General features: G+C 35.2%; 1 protein-coding gene across 2 annotated transcripts in view; it reads right to left on the bottom strand.

Annotated features, from left to right (window-relative positions):
- The window catches only part of ADK (adenosine kinase), a 721,185-nt gene that overhangs the window by 640,611 nt on the left and 63,987 nt on the right, over positions 1-16,587 (bottom strand). For both annotated transcript variants that reach the window (XM_066242490.1, XM_066242491.1), the window contains exon 3: positions 13,652-13,705. In XM_066242490.1, the coding sequence (XP_066098587.1) occupies positions 13,652-13,705 (54 nt within the window). The remainder of the gene's footprint in view (positions 1-13,651; positions 13,706-16,587) is intronic.

The following is a 16,587-nucleotide window of genomic DNA, read 5'->3' as shown; positions in this document are numbered from 1 at the left end:
AACCTAATTGGCATAAAAAAATTCTCCCAGATCAGAACTAAGAAGGAAGTCACAGACATTATTCCAAATTTATCAACAACACTAGATAACTACTAAAATTAGAGGCACTTATAAACAGTCAACCCAAATATTGGAGAAAAAAACAAAGTTTGTTGCTCTCTACTAAGAACACTTGAGTTGGTAATATTAAATGAATAGTGAAAAAGGCATCAAATTATATCTCTGGACTCTAGCTGATTTTCTTAAAGGAATCTTCTGTGAAATTCAATTACATTCATGAAGAGATAACTTAAGTGTTAAAAAAAAATGACTGACCATACAATTTCACTTATAAGTGAAATATAAAAAGCAACATCAGTGAACAAATAGAAAGAGACTCAGAAATTATTTTGAAATTATTTGACTTACAAAAATAATGCAAGAATTGTACAAATAACCCTATATGCTCTTCACCTGCATTTATTTAACAGTAACATTATAACATAATTTGACTGATTTCTCTCATTATATATAAAAACTATTTATTATTAGAGTTAGTTATTACTGAACCATTTGACTATGTTGCAGACATCATCACACCTTACCCCCAAATACCTATCTTCCTAAAAACAGAACCATGACCACAGTCCCATTTATTAATTCAGGATATTTAACATTTCTATAGTCCATACTCAATTTTGCCAGCAATTTCCTTCATAATACCTACCTTCCCTCTTAGGATATCATCCAGGATCAGGCATTACATTTATTGTTAGTTTCTTTGGTTTCTCTTAATCTGGAAAAGTTACTGCCTTTGTATTTCACAACAGTGACTCTTTTAAAGAGTACATGCCAACATTTCATTGAATTTGGATTCATCTGATATTTCCCTCACAATCAGATTCATGCTTCTTTTTCAGAGCTTGTTTGGAGGTTCGAGCAGGGGAGCACATCTACTCGCATACCCTTGACCAAAGAACAATATTCTCCTCTATCGGGAAGGTCATTGTCTTCGACTGAGCATGCACAGCTTCAGGAGGGACGCACGTGGAGCAGTGAGGAAGGAAGGAGACACCCTCCTACCCACACAGATCAGGCAAATCAACCCTGGTAATCAATGGGGTGACAGCTGTCACAGCCAGATCACCCTCAAATCCCATGCTTCGTTTTTGGAGGAATACTACACACGTGATATTATGTCCTCAGCATATCACATTAGAAAGCACATGATGTCAACTTGTGTTTGAGACAATTTTAAGTGGCAAACATTTCTTATTTTTATAGCTTTATGTAGGGAATCACCTGTATAATCTTGGACCATCATAACTTGGATTGGGGAACTTTAGTTAAAAAGCCCTGAGGGTGAATGTTGATGTGAATGTGATTCCCTGCTACGAACACAAGGAAATGGGTTTCTTGGTGTTTGCCTCCAAGAAACTGTGGGAGTGATCATTTTGCAAACACAAAGAAATGCATGTGAACAGACTTTAGGAAAGCTTAGAGGTTTATAGATTGTCCTTCCCTTTGTGCTTGTTAATTACTGTATAGCCAGAGAAAAGAATGTACTGACTGAAACTAGCCCTTTTTCCACATCAGCAAGAAGTCCATTAGTCATTTGTTCCCCTATCACCTGATCTCCCTCTCCTGCTACCTTTGTTCTTGTAAAAAAGTTTCTGTCTCTGATCAATAAAAGCTCTGTGTGAAGGGGACTCAGGAGGTTAGTCCTGCTTGACTGTCTCTCCCTCTTCTCTTGATAAAACTTTGTGTCTTGAGTAGGTTTTCCATGTGACACTGATAATTCCCAGCAGGCTGGAGGACTACAGCTTTATATTTAAATAAATGTTTAAAACTCATTATTAATAAGATAAGGCTAATTTTTAAGTTAAGAAGAAGAAAAATTGAAATAAATAATATAGGAAGTATTAACATTGGAAAGCACTACTATACCAGTGACACATAGGTTAAATCAAATTCAAAATGACATGGCTTTAAGTAGCCAATAGCAATGTAAAGGAAGTCCATTCCAGATTTCTTTCAAAACTAATGGAATATGAAGTATCCTTAAAGATTGTGAAAAGGTAGCTAATAAAAGGTAAAAACTGCAAGAACCCCCAACAAAATATTTATGCATCAATATAAACATTTTACTGATATAGGTAAACAATATTACTATTTCAAGAGTATAATATTTGCTTTAAAGATAACAAAGAATGGATTTGTTATGTTAATAAAACTGGTTCAATCCTCTTCTTTCAAACAATTCTCTGATATTCTAATTCAGTCAAGGTCAACAAATATAAAAGGAATAAGAATCATCCTTGAATTTTTTTGTGTCACCATAATTCATGCTAGTGCTTATGTAACTATATCATACCTTAACAGAATAATAAATGTTTGGCATTAACAAAGGCTTTAAAGATAATTATCCTACAAAATTGATTAAAAGCCTATTCATGCACAATCCTAACAATGACCTTTGATCCTACTTAGAAGCGAGTGTAAATTTTTATAAATTGAAAGAACATAAAAACTTCCATTCTTGCCCTGGCCAAGTAGCTCAGTTGGCTGAAACATCGACCTGATATACCAAGGTTTGGGTTCAATCTGGGTCAGAGCACATACTAGAATCAACCAGTGAATGCATAAACAAGTGCAACAACACTCTCTTTTCTTTCCTCTTTTTCGAAAATCAATTAAAAAATTAAAAAAAGAAAGGCAACCTTCCATTCTTGCCTATTTCATTATTATGTTATTTACATAGTCCCTAGTTTTATGGTTGACACCAGTTTGGCATGATTCTAAATTCCATCTTGGAAGCCAATCACATTTCCTCTGCCCTCATTCTAGTAGGGAAAACATTCTTGAAGAACTAATTACACGATTTAATATTTAAATATAAAACAGATTGAGAAAAAAAAACTGTAAAAGAAGTATCCATCTACATTTCCACAAAGGAGTATTGGTGGTAGAATTTGGTAACAAAGAATTTTCCTTGCGAAAGCATAAATTTATGTAAATTGTATATGTGAAGCATATTTTCTGCATTTCTTGAAATATTGAGAAAATACTTCTTTTGCTCTTTCTACCATGCAGAAATTTTTTGTCTCTTTCCAGAAAATATAAAATCCTTGAATGAATATTTTCCCACCCAATTCAACATTCTTTTTAACTCTGGGGGGAAAAGAATAATTGCAAATATGATATATAGAATCCAGTTAAACTATAAAACATATTTTTTCCCAAATTTTCCATCAGGTTTTTTCTACCTCCTGTAGTCTTACCCAACAAAGACTTACCAACCTAGAAATCAAAATTCTCTTTGGCCTTCCCAAACAAAGCATTAAGTAATAGGAATGTTTGAGGAAGGTAGTTTAATTTCATATGCTATTAAAATTAGTATATATAAAGTGAGATAGTTTTATGAAGGTAATATTTTCACAAGAAAAACACTTGAAAGTGATTAAGATATAAAGTAAAATTGAAAAGAAAAATTTAAAATCTATTGTAGGCCCTGGCCAGCTGGCTCAGGAGATAGTGTCAGCCCAGCATATGGACATCCTGGGTTCAATTTCCAGTCAGGACACACAAGGGAAGCAACCATCTTCTTCTCTCCCTGTCCCATTCCCCTTTCTCTTCCTCTTCCCCTCCTGTAGCCAGTGGCTTGACTGGTCCAAGTATTGGACCCTCGTGCTAAGGCTAGCTCCGTTGATCAAAGTATCTGCCTAAGGCAGTAAAAATAGCTCAGTTGATTCAAGCACTGGCCACAGACAGGGTCTCCAGGTAGATTCCAGTCGAGGTGCTTGCAGGAGTTTCATTATATCCCCTCCTATCACTTAAAAAAATCTTGAAATAATGTTTCAACCACTTTGCAAAATAATTGAAAATATCAAGTTGCAATCTCAATGAAGTTCTACAGAGGGAGCTAACATCACAGAGAATAAATTCAAGAAAAGACCTAGTCTGCTGGAAATAAATACTGGATTTCTATACATCAACATGACCTGAGATTATCCTCTAAGATTTTACCTTAGCCATCAAACCACAGTATTACCTACAAACTATGGCATATTGTCTAGTAAACCATATTAAGACACAAAATGTAATATCCATCATAAATACCTTTAAACACTTTGTAAAGTAGGTACCATTCCTCCAAAAATGTAAAAAAAAAAAAATATTCTTTTTCCTAAGTCACTGAACATGGCAAAATAGAAAGCAATACAAAGGATTTGAAATCAAATCACATCCTATCCTTTTCTACTATAAGACAAGTTAGAGTTTCTCCAAGCCTCAGTATTCTATAAAATAGGAGCAATTGTATCTACCTCAAAAGGTTGCTGTGAAAATTAAATCAGAGCATAAAACTAATTAAAATAATGCTCTTTCCTGTTCTTTCAGTGTTATTTGTTTAATACTTTCCAAAAAAAAAGTCAATAATTATATTCAATAGAGAAAGTGTTTTTAAGAATTAGATTAGTTACTAAGAGATACTAAAAATTTTCCAGAACTCTCAAATCCATACCATTCCCCAAAAGTCTAGCTCAATCCTTAAGGGTATAGACAGTGCTGGCATAACCTTACTTTATTTTTCAGGTAGATATCCATCAAAGCTTCATTCTCAAAATATTCCTGTTAGTTTTAGTCCAAAAAGAAAAAGAACTCAACATTCCAGAAGTTTCTGTTCTCTCCATTCCATGTTGACTCCACTCAATGTTCACTCCATAGTTATCACATAGTGAAATAGTGTCCAGTAAACTGCTTATAGCAAGGGATTGGTGAACTACATGTGGATGCTAAGGTTCTGAATAGAATTCCAGCAACCATCTTACCCTTCCCCATCCCCCACAAAAATCAAAGAGGTAGAGAGAGAAGAATCTTTTAACAGTTACCTTTTAAAAAAATAAAATAAAATGAGAGCAGGGTAGGCAGAGACAGACTCCCGCATGTGCTCCGACCTGGATCCACCCAGCAAGCTCCCTATAGAGCGATCTGGGGGCTTGCTCCACTCCTCAAAAACCATCTGGGTGTTGCTCCACTCCTCAGCAACTGAGCTATTTTTAGCGCCTGAGGAGGAGGTGATGGAGCCATCCTCAGCCCCAGGGGCCAACTCACTCGAACCAATCAAGCCTGGTTGTGGGAGAGGAAGAGGGAGAAAAGGAGGGGGAGAAGCAGATGATTGCTTCTTCTGTGTGCCCTGACCAGGAATTGAACCCCAGACATCCACATGCTGGGCAACGCTCTACCACTGAGCAAACCGGCCAGAGCCTTTTCTCTTTTTTTTTTTATAAGAAATTTATGCTAGAAACTCAGAAACCGTACCATAGGGATTACTGACTAACTAAAAGAGAAGTAGCTAACTAAAGAAATAATTTGCTAAATGGATAACAATAAAATAGCAAAACACTAATGTAAACTTACAATGATATCTGAAAGCCAGCTTCTCCAAGAGAAGCCAGTTCGAGAGGATTTTATAAACATCATCATACTCACAAAACCTATATCACAACTAGCCTTAGATGATTCTTCATAGTTCAAAACGTTTTCATATATATCATTTCATCTAATCCTTAACCAATAAACTAAAATAGAATTATTACCATTTTACAAATAAGGATATTAAATTCAGAAGATTAAGTGATTAACCAAAGTGATATGCTTTGATACTGTGTTAACTAGAACTACATTTTCCAGAATTTCCTTCCCTATATGGTTTCAGGTTAGGAGTAACCACAGGAGAAATCTGTATACAATTTGAGAGTTGAAAGTAAATCAGCTGCCATTCACTCCAAAGGTAGTTATTGGTTAGACAGACAGAAAGGTATGAGCAATTTGTCCTTACTTGTTATCCCACTCTACCTCCAGCTCACCTTCCCAGACTATCACCAGATGGTCACTGAAAACCCACAGAGGTAGTAGTTGCAAAGGGCCAACAACCCATCAACCCCCTTCACAGCTCCTCCTGCAGCTAACTGGACATGCCTAGCTGCTTAAGAGCTCCAATTCATTAACCTATATCAGAAGTGGTTAGTGACTTTTCTCTGATCCTTTTTGAACCTTTACTTCCTCAGTTTTTCCCACAATTGAATGAGGTTTAATTCCTATAATAAATACCTTGTTTCATAATACTTACAGTGAAATTGAATTCTAACAGATACACCAGAACTCATACATTAACAGTTTCTTCTAATGCTAAATACAAGGCACCACACATCTCTTCAAAAGCAGAAGATGGCAGTTTAAGTTTAAATCCTTTAAGGGTTTAAGATTTATCACTAGTGACAAACTTTTTTCATTCATCTAACATACATATATGAATATAAGACCTAACTGAACCCTAAAATTATCTTTTGCACTGAGTTCTCCTTTATGACAGGGTTAACAATTCTCCTTTAAACAATAAATATTTAAGCAAACTTCTCAGAAGATTTATAGTATAATCCAGGTAATACAGATAAGGGAAAAACTATTAAATTTAAAATAGAATTTTAAAATAAGAGGACAGTCAAAAGTTCACCAAAAAGGATGAACTCTGGTGACTTGAGAACATTGATGGAATATGTGTAAGAGCCTGAGATTAATTCAATCTATGCTAGTTTTGGATTCTCATAGAAGTCATCTAATGGTATTAGTAAAAAAGGAGCAAAGAAATCTAAAACAAATTTAGTTCCTACTCCTGCAGGCACAGCCTCATAAGCAAAAATGATAAATATTATAATAAAAAGCATTTTAGCCTGACCAGGCGGTGGCGCAGTGGATAGAGCGTCGGACTGGGATGCAGAGGACCCAGGTTCGAGACCCAAGGTCACCAGCTTCAGTGCGAGCTCATCTGGTTTGAGCAAAAGCCTACCAGCTTGAACCAAAGGTCACTGGGTCCAACAAGGGGTTACTCAGTCTGCTGAAGGCCCGTGGTCAAGGCACATATGAGAAAGCAATCAATGAACAACTAAGGTGTTGCAAAACGCAATGGAAAACTAATGATTGATGCTTCTCATCTCTCTCCGTTCCTGTCTGTCTGTCCCTGTCTATCCCTCTCTCTGACTCACTCTCTCTCTGTAAAATAAATAAATAAATAAATAAGAATTTAAAAAGCATTTTAAAGATTAATTTTAAAAATAATATAGTTAATGGCTACCTTACAAAGACCATACTATACATCAAAATCAATAAAAAATGTTTCTCATGTAAAAGGCATTGTGGCTTAGGATGAAATTTCCAATGAAAGCATCATACATACATGGACTCAAACAACTTAGATCAAAAAGGATTGTTGTGTTCTAGAGAAAAAGGTTCTAGTAGTGACAAAGATAGCAATGATCAAGATTCTGAACACTCAAAAAATGAAGGTAAAAAAGAAAAAAGTACTTTAAAATTATTCCACATAATATGTGGTTGAAAAATATATGAAGCAACTAAATTATGAGTATAAATCTTACTTATTTCATATACATCTCCAAAAGCTTTTAGAACCAAGTTGTCCAAAAAGCTTTGTATTATATCTTTTCCCTGGAAGAATGGAAAGTATCTTCTGTTTGGAAGTCAGGCATACATAGTATGTGATGGCTCTCTTCAATGTACTCACTGGTGGCCCTAGGTCTCAGGAAGTTTCTGAAACTGTAATACAATACTATAAAATTAATCAGCCATTAAGTCTTCATATAGTTACTGAGTTCATTTTAATCAGTTACTGAACCTTGCAATGAGTATTAATCCCTTTTAAAAAAAAAATCACTGAATATTTAGGGATCTGCTTTGCTATAACAGAAAAAGCCCTAAAATGAGAATCGGGACACTGGAATTCTGGCCCAGCATTTGTCATTAACATGTAATATGTACAGGTCACTTTATCACTGTGAATTTCACCCAATTTCATTATAAACTACAGACATGAGTTCTAAAGTTCATTTTTAGATTCAAAGTCCTATAATGTAAAACATAAGAAAAAGGTGGCCTTTGAGAAAAAGACCATAAAAATGTTTACAATGTTTAAAATACTGTACCTTATTTACGAATACTGAAAAATAACCATTTAAATCTTGTTGGTCCTAGATGTTATTTCAATTTTGCCTTTCCACTTGCCACACTTTTTTCCCCTCTTTTGCATTAAGCAAATAAATTCTGCCCTGAACAAAATCTATTAAATTTACAGGCAATTTGAAGACAGTCTTGAGTTTTTCAAAGAACTGCTAAGTAACATCTTTATTATATGCGGCTTAAGTGTCTGTTTGTCGCCGATAGCTTATTGGTTGCTTGCATAACTGTACTAGCCAATGGGGTGAAGTTGCCACGGCATTCAAATAGTCCCACCTTCTGGCATGCCACCTCACAAATTGAGGTTAAAGACTGAAGCAATTATTATGCTGTTAAGAAATCTTAACACCAGAAGGGGTCTTTGCAATCGTACAAGATTAGAGGTTCTCCAATTGAAAAATAATGTCATAATAGCTAAGTCTTTGACTGGCTCCTCTAAAGGTGAAATACATGTCATTCTAAGAATTGACTTGGCTCCATCTCAAACAGTGTTGCCGTTTCAATTGAGATGTAGACAATTTCCTGTAAAACTTGCCTTTGCTATGACCATCAGTAAGTCTCAGGGCCAAACGCTTAAGCGTGTTGGCATTTTTTACCTGAGTCTGCATTTGGACACGGTCAACTTTATGTTGCCTGTTCAAGAGTTCGTGAAAGAACGGACGTAAAATTAAAAATAATTGATGGTCCTCTGCAAGGTGAGCTTAAAAATGATGGAAAGATCTACACAAGAAATGTTGTGTACAAAGAGATCTTTGACATGTGAATTAACATTTTATTATTTAAATCACCTTTATTTATTGAGCTAGCGGTGGCTCTTAAGAAATGTAAGAAATGTACCTAAGAAATGTACCGCCAGTGGTTTCCTTCATTGCACTCTACTTTAAGCAATTAAGCAAGTAGAAGGGGGAAACCCCATGGGGCAGTAAGCAAAGGGGCGTCCTCGCCACCTGCCCTGGGTAATTCAGTTTGAATTAGCAGACACCTTTGCACAAATCATTTTAATTACAATTTATAATATCTAGAACAGCGGTCATTTCGTATGACCGCCGGGCTTTCTAGTTAGTTATACTAGATATAAGAGCATATCAGATGTTTCTGATTGTCTCAACTGCTCTTAACATATTCTTTAACATGCCACTTAAATACTTATAAATCTCCTTGCTAGTTTACAAATTGAGCACTGTTCTCTAAAAAGTACCTTTTTTACACTGAACAGAGCTCAAAGTCTAACAGTTTCCTTTCCAATACTTTGGCTTTACATCCCTTGAATAACTAATTTATTTTCTCCTATTTCATCATAATTATAATTGACAAAAAAAACTTTAAATAAAATTATTACAAGATAAAAATTTAAAACTGAAAGGGGTAATTCTGAAAAAATAATTTTTGACATAAAAAAGGAGTCATTTAGGAAACTTCATTCAACATCAGAAGGGAAAAATATTCTTATCTAGAATAGCATACATTGCTTAAAAAAATTCACTCTTTATCTTGGCAGCTATCTTAAAAAGTCAAGTAAATAAATGTGAATCTTTTAAAGAGGCTTTCCCCATACCTTATATCAGGGGTCCCCAAACTACAGCCCGCGGGCCACATGCGGCCCCCTGAGGCCATTTATCCGGCCCCCGCCGCACTTCTGGAAGGGTACCTCTTTCATTGGTGGTCAGTGAGAGGAGCATAGTTCCCATTGAAATATTGGTCAGTTTGTTGATTTAAATTTACTTGTTCTTTATTTTAAATATTGCATTTGTTCCCGTTTTGTTTTTTTACTTTAAAATAAGATATGTGCAGTGTGCACAGGAATTTGTTCATAGTTTTTTTTTATAGTCCGGCCCTCCAACGGTCTGAGGGACAGTGAACTGGCCCCCTGTGTAAAAAGTTTGGGGATCCCTGCCTTATATAGTTCAGCAAACTGAAAAAAATCCTCAGATATCAAGTTATTTCTGCGTGGGTTAAGTGGCATGGATACTTTCAAATTTATTTATATTGCCTTTGGTATTCGTGCCTAACTTCAGCCAACTTTTAACTTTCCTTATCTTAATCTTTATTCAAGGCAATACACAATTTAGATATTCACAAAATGAACAAATATGTATAAAAAAAATGATTCCATAACTGTAGATATGTCCTAGAAGAACACCCAAATATGAAATAATATTAAATTGGAGAGTTAGTCTCCATTAATAAATGAAGTCAGTATCTTTTCTTTAAACAGTGCCTAGCACAGTAACTGGTAAGTGGGTAAAAAATATTTATTGGCCTGACCTGTGGTGGCGCAGTGGATAAAGCATCGACCTGGAAATGCTGAAGTCGCTGGTTCAAAACCCTGGGCTTGCCTAGTCAAGGCACATATGGGAGTTGATGCTTCCAGCTCCTCCCCCCTGTCTCTCTCTCTCTCTCTGTCTGTCTCTCTCTCTCCCTCTCTCTCTCTTCTCTAAAAATGAATAAATAAAAAAATATATTTATTGAATGAAATAGTGATGTTTTTCTAATTTATTTTAAATCATGCCATTTACAAAACTAAAACTCAGACTGAAATAATCTAGAGAAGACTAATGAGGCCCTGGCTGGTTGGCTCAGTGGATAGATAGAGCATCGGCCCGGCATAAGGATATCCTGGGTTGGATACCTGGTCAGGACACACAAGAGAAGCAACCATTGGCTTCTCTCTCCCTCCCTCTCTCCTTTCTCTCCCTCTTCCCCTCCCACAGCCAATGGTTCGATTGGTGGGCATTGAGGATAGCTCAGTTGGTCTGAGCACCAGTCTCAGGCACTAAAAATAGCTCAATTGATATAAGCATCAGCGGCAGACTGGGTTGCCAGGTGGATTCTGGTCAAGGCATCTCCCCTTATCTCACTTAAAAAAAGAGAGAAGAAAAAAAAGACTAATGAAACCATTTCACTACTGAACCAAGTATAGAACAAAGTATAAATTACATCGTTTTGGATCAATCACACCACAAATTTAATCATTTGGCTTTCTCTATTTAAAATCATCCCCAAGAATCTTCAGTATGAAGAATATTTGAAAACAGAAACCTAAGAAAAAACATCTGCTTAAAGAGACAACTGTTGCCTACCCAGGTGGTGGTACAGTGGATAGAGCGTCAGACTGGTATGCAAAGGACCCAGGTTCGAGACCCCGAGGTCACCAGCTTGAGTGCAGGCTCATCTGGTTTGAGCAAGGCTCACCAGCCTGAGCCCAAGGTCGCTGGCTTGAGCAAGGGGTCACTCACTCTGCTGTAGCCCCCCAGTCAAGGCACATATGAGAAAGCAATCAATGAGAAACTAAGGTGCTGCAATGAAGAATTGATGCTTCTCATCTTTGTCCCTGTCTGTCCTTCTCTCTGTCTCTGTCTCTGTTAAAAGAAAAAAAAAGACTAAAAAAAAAAAAAAATCTGTCACTGCCGTTGCTGACCAATCTTTCCTGTTTTGTTGAACATTGATCTTCCCCACACAAATAACAAGTATGTTTGTAAAGCAAGAGTGACTGAGAGTATGTGGAATCTGAATCATCAAATTTTAGGAGCTAAGAATATTTTTATTTTGCTAAGAATATTTTTAATGAAAATACAATTAGTATTTACCATATAAAGTATTATGAAGATAATTGATATTGTATTGAGTACAATAAGAGTTACTGTACTCAAATTGGTACACACAGAATTAAGGTGCATTTTCAAAAAGCAAGCTAATGTGATGATGGTACTGCATTTTTACAATATCATGATGAATCAAGACTGTTTAACATTAGAATTAAGAAGCAATAATGTCTTATGAAAATAAAGTATGAAATTATTAACTGGATAATTAAAGTTCTTATATCTACATATTATGGTATTTTTAAAAAGCTTGGTATTGAGCACAAAGAGATCTTGGCTATTTTAATTGTAAGTACACAAGTGAGATTATTTATGGGCAGATTTCATGAAGGGCTGGAATTGCAGTGACATATTCAATTGAGGGTTTTCTTTCATGTATAAGTAAAAAACTACAAGGCAGAGAGCCAGCAGACTCAGAACAAAAATAATCAACCCTTGTCAATTCAATAAAGTAACAATACTAGCAAGTATAAGAACCTTGCTATGTAAGCACTAGTTATTAAAAAGGAAAACTTCATATCATACTAAAAATATTTTTCAACCTTTAGATGTACATTATATTTGCTCATTTAGTTCACCATTATGACTATAAAGTTGAAAAAGTTCATCTTGTAATAGGTAAGTATATTAAATTAACACTTTAAATTTACTAAATTTAGTATTTTTTCACTAAGTCCTTTTTTCAGGGTATAGAAATATAAATTCCAGATTAACAAAATTCATAAGCTTTAAATTTCACACCATTCTGAGTAACATGATGAAATCGCATCCTGTCCAGACCCATCCCAGCCAGGATGTGAATCATCTTTTGACCCAATGTATCCAAATTGTTTGGCTACCTGCCTGTTAGTCACTTAGCAGCCCTCTCACAGTACTTGTATTCAAGCCTGGGTCATTCATCTCATGTCATCTCATCACATAGGCATTGTATCATCTCACATCAGCATCATTAGACGGGTGGGTATAGGACAATAAGATACTAAGAGAGCACATTCACTTAACTTTTATTATAGCATATTGTCATAATTGTTCTATTAGTTGTTGTTAACCTCTTATTGTGTCTACTTTATATAGTAAACTTTATTATAGGGGAGCGTGTGTGTGTGTAAAAAATATAGTATATACAGCATTTGGTATATCCGTGATTTCAGGCATCCATTCGGGGTCTAGTAATGTGTCCCCACAGAAAAGGTGGGACTACAGTAATGTCAAGTGTGGTTCAACCTAAAGGTGTAGTTAGCCTCAAATTCCTCAAATTCTTAATTCTATAGTGTTATTTGACATTAGGTACTTGCATAATAATTAAGATTATCAGAACTTTCTTATGACACAATGGAAAAAAAGTACAGTAGCTAGAAAATTGAAACATACAAACTTCTTTTAGCTTCCCTCTTTAGACAATCTTATAATAATGAAAAGGTTAAGGTGAGATGAATTTAAAGAACTCCCAAATAAAAAATTTTTAATTAAAAACTTCACAGTTCCTGTGAGGTAGTAATCTTCTAAATACTGTTGTAGGGCAGAAAAACAGCAATGGAGATATCCCAAAATCACATATATAGTTATGTTATATGAAAGAACCCTAAGAACATTAAAACTCTAAATAAAAGCCAAATTTTACTCACATTTCAAACTTTGGAAAGTGTTTTACCTTATGTGAAACAATAAGGCACTTTTTTCATGAGGCAACAGAAGAAACAAAATTATAATTCTCTATCTTAAGCATAAAATTAGAGAAGTCAACTAAGTAAGAGCCAAAAATTAACAGTGTCAATTTAATATTTTATCTGGAGGAAAAATTAAATGATATATTCCCCAATTAAGGAATTCAATACTACATATTTTAATATTTTAATATGTATATAACAACAATTATTTCCTGTTAACCTTATATAGTATAAATATCCTAATCCTACTAGGATTAAGGTCATTGTGTTAATTATCTCTTTATATTTCATATAATTTTAAAAATCAGATTATTTATATTCATCTACTCCATAGACAGGGTGAACTATGTACAATCTCAGGTTTAATGCACTTACAGTTCCTTGTGCTTGTCTTCAGCCAAGATTTGGTCATTTGCTTTAAGAGAATACCTGTAACACAAAACAAAGATATACTGGTCATAAAAACATCCGAGTATGTTTGACTCAGACATCTGACTGTAGTATCAACAGTTGAGAAATATCAAACAAGCCTTACCACACTGCTTAAGATCTCTGTCTTAATCTGTAAAATATAAAAAATACCCAGTTCTTTGCTGCTCTATTAGTCACTTCTACACATACCACCCTAAGAATTAAAGAGATCAACTTGACCATGCTTTGACAACATAAGTAATTTTCAATATTAGTCTGGAGTGAATCATCTGTAATGTTACCTATCTAGCAGGTCAAAGTTCAAGAAACTACTACAATGTTAAATACTGGAGTTCATAAAAAATATGCAGTTATTCATAAATTAAACACACAGTACACACCTACTGTGTACCAGACTATGTACTAGGTAGTGTGACATAGGAGAAAAAATAAGTTCTGAAGCTCCTGACTGAACCACTTACTCGCTTAATGACAATAGGCAATTATCTTGTCTCTTTTAAGTGTCTATAAATTAGAGGTTGCTATAAATATTAGAACAGGGATCTTTCAAATTACTGAAGGTAACAGAATTTCTAAGGAGTACACTGCTAAAATAGGGGAGAGAAAGAAAAGAAAACACAGTGGACTGCAATTCCCAGGTCTTCAATTTCCATCTGTGTTCAATTTCCTAAAATTTCAATTTAGTTCAATTTCCATGTGTGTCCTTTCCTAAAACTATCTACCTGGCAATAGATCAGAGGTCCAACTGGAGTACCGTGCAGATTCTTCCTTGCCTCCCCTTACTCATGTGCCTTTGCCCGTTTTATAAAAACAATAGCGTATCTATCACCCATCCTGAATAGAACTGTACTGCACTGCCTAGCGCAGGGGTCCCCAAACTGTGGCCCCTGAGGCCATTTATCCACCCCGGGCGCACTTCCGGAAGGGGCACCTCTTTCATTGGTGGTCAGTGAGAGGAGTATAGTTCCTATTGAAATACTGGTCAGTTTTTTCATTTAAATTTACTTGTTCTTTATTTTAAATATTGTATTTGTTCCCGTTTTGTTTTTGTTTTTTTTCTTTAAAATAAGATATGTGCAGTGTGCATAGGGATTTGTTCATAGTTTTTTTTATAGTCCGGCCCTCCAACGGTCTGAGGGACAGTGAACTGGCCCCCTGTGTAAAAAGTTTGGGGGCCCCTGGCCTAGCATGTAAAAATCTCTGAAGTACTAAACAAGAAATTATTTATATAATGTCACAAAGCCTTATTTAATACCACAAACTGACTACAGGATTTCCTGTTTTATAAATTATTTCTATAAAGAATGAACACAGAAATTATAAATGGGGAAGTATGATAGGATGTTCTATGTGCAGATACACAATGGAATGGGGCAGAAGTTGACTGCGATTTTCTTTTTAAAAGTTTATGTCTTTCATCTCATGTTCATCATCAAAAAGTGTATTACAAAAGTAAGAGGTAAGACAACTTCCCAAAAGAAACAAAAAAGACAGTGTCATTTCTTCCAGGAAACAAACTTAAACAAGGCTTCTTGTCCTTCCTTTTATCTACCAAGGATTAAATATCAAAAGATGGTTGTCAAAGAAACAAGAACCAAGTCATTTATTTGAATTGAAAAATGAGGCCAGACCTTTTCTATCATGAAAATAAATCTGATTGGTTTGACAATAAAGAACAGTTTTGACAATAAGGTTCCAAGGCCAATGGCCTTAATCTGAATGAATGGCTTTGACTAAAACATATTTAAAGTACTTAATAAAAACATTTATTTTTTTAAAAAATCCTTTTGACAAAGGCATATTGAACTTAACAATATTTAACTTTTACCATCACCTCCTTAAATGTTAAGGTAAACATAAAATAAACCTATAAGAAAAACACTAATAGGTATAATTGCTAGTTATTTAAGAACCCTTAATAAAGACTTGTTTGGTATACTTCCCAGAACAGCATGTCTCTAATGACTCTAATAAATGCCCGAGTAGGTGGTTTCTAATTATTTGCTTTCAACAAAATTGATGGGGATCTAATCAAATCACTAGTTGAAAGATAAATAAAAATAATTTTTGATGATATAGTTCAAATAATTTAGTGACAAAGTTGAAACAAAAATCTGTCCATTACCATCCAATTAATTGTGAACTTTCTCCTCAGCACTTATGCCTCTAAATGAAAAAAAGGGAAATCAAATGATGCTGAACATTGTCTTACTGCAGCAATATGTATTATTTATCCACAAGAGGTTGAACTAAAAACAAAGATGAGTGCCTGACCAGGCGGTGGTGCAGTGGATAGAGCATCAGACTGGGATGCGGAGGATCCAGGTTGGAAAACCCCGAGGTCACTGGCATGAGCGCGGGCTCACCAGTGTGAGCGCGGGGTTGATGGCTTGAGCGTGGGATCATAGACATGACCCCATGGTTGCTGGCTTGAAGCCTAAGGTCGCTAGCTTAAGCAAGGGGCTTCTTGCTTGCTCTGCTATAACCCTCCAGTCAAGGCACATATGAGAAAGCAATCAACGAACAACTAAGATGCCACAACTAAGAATTGGTGCTTATCTATCTCCTTCCTGTCTGTCTTGTTCCTATCTGTTCCTCTCTCTGACTCTCTGTCTCTGTCAAAAAACAAACAAAAATAAACAACAACAAAGATTAGCTTCACCCATGTCATCAAAAGAAGCATTTCCAATAACTTCATTTTCTTCGGTTTCAAAACTATTTAACAGCACTTTAACACACTTATGTTGTTGTACTAACTACATGCCAATTATAATTTAACAACTATAAGATATTATTAAAATTCAATTTACGTACATTTTATTGAAGAGACACATAATAGGGTGATGAATATGCATGAAAGGCTTTAATGCATAAAATAT

Source organism: Saccopteryx bilineata, chromosome 9 (genome assembly GCF_036850765.1).
Source record: "Saccopteryx bilineata isolate mSacBil1 chromosome 9, mSacBil1_pri_phased_curated, whole genome shotgun sequence".
NCBI classification, from domain to species: domain Eukaryota; kingdom Metazoa; phylum Chordata; class Mammalia; order Chiroptera; family Emballonuridae; genus Saccopteryx; species Saccopteryx bilineata.
This window is presented reverse-complemented; position numbering and strand designations above follow the sequence as displayed.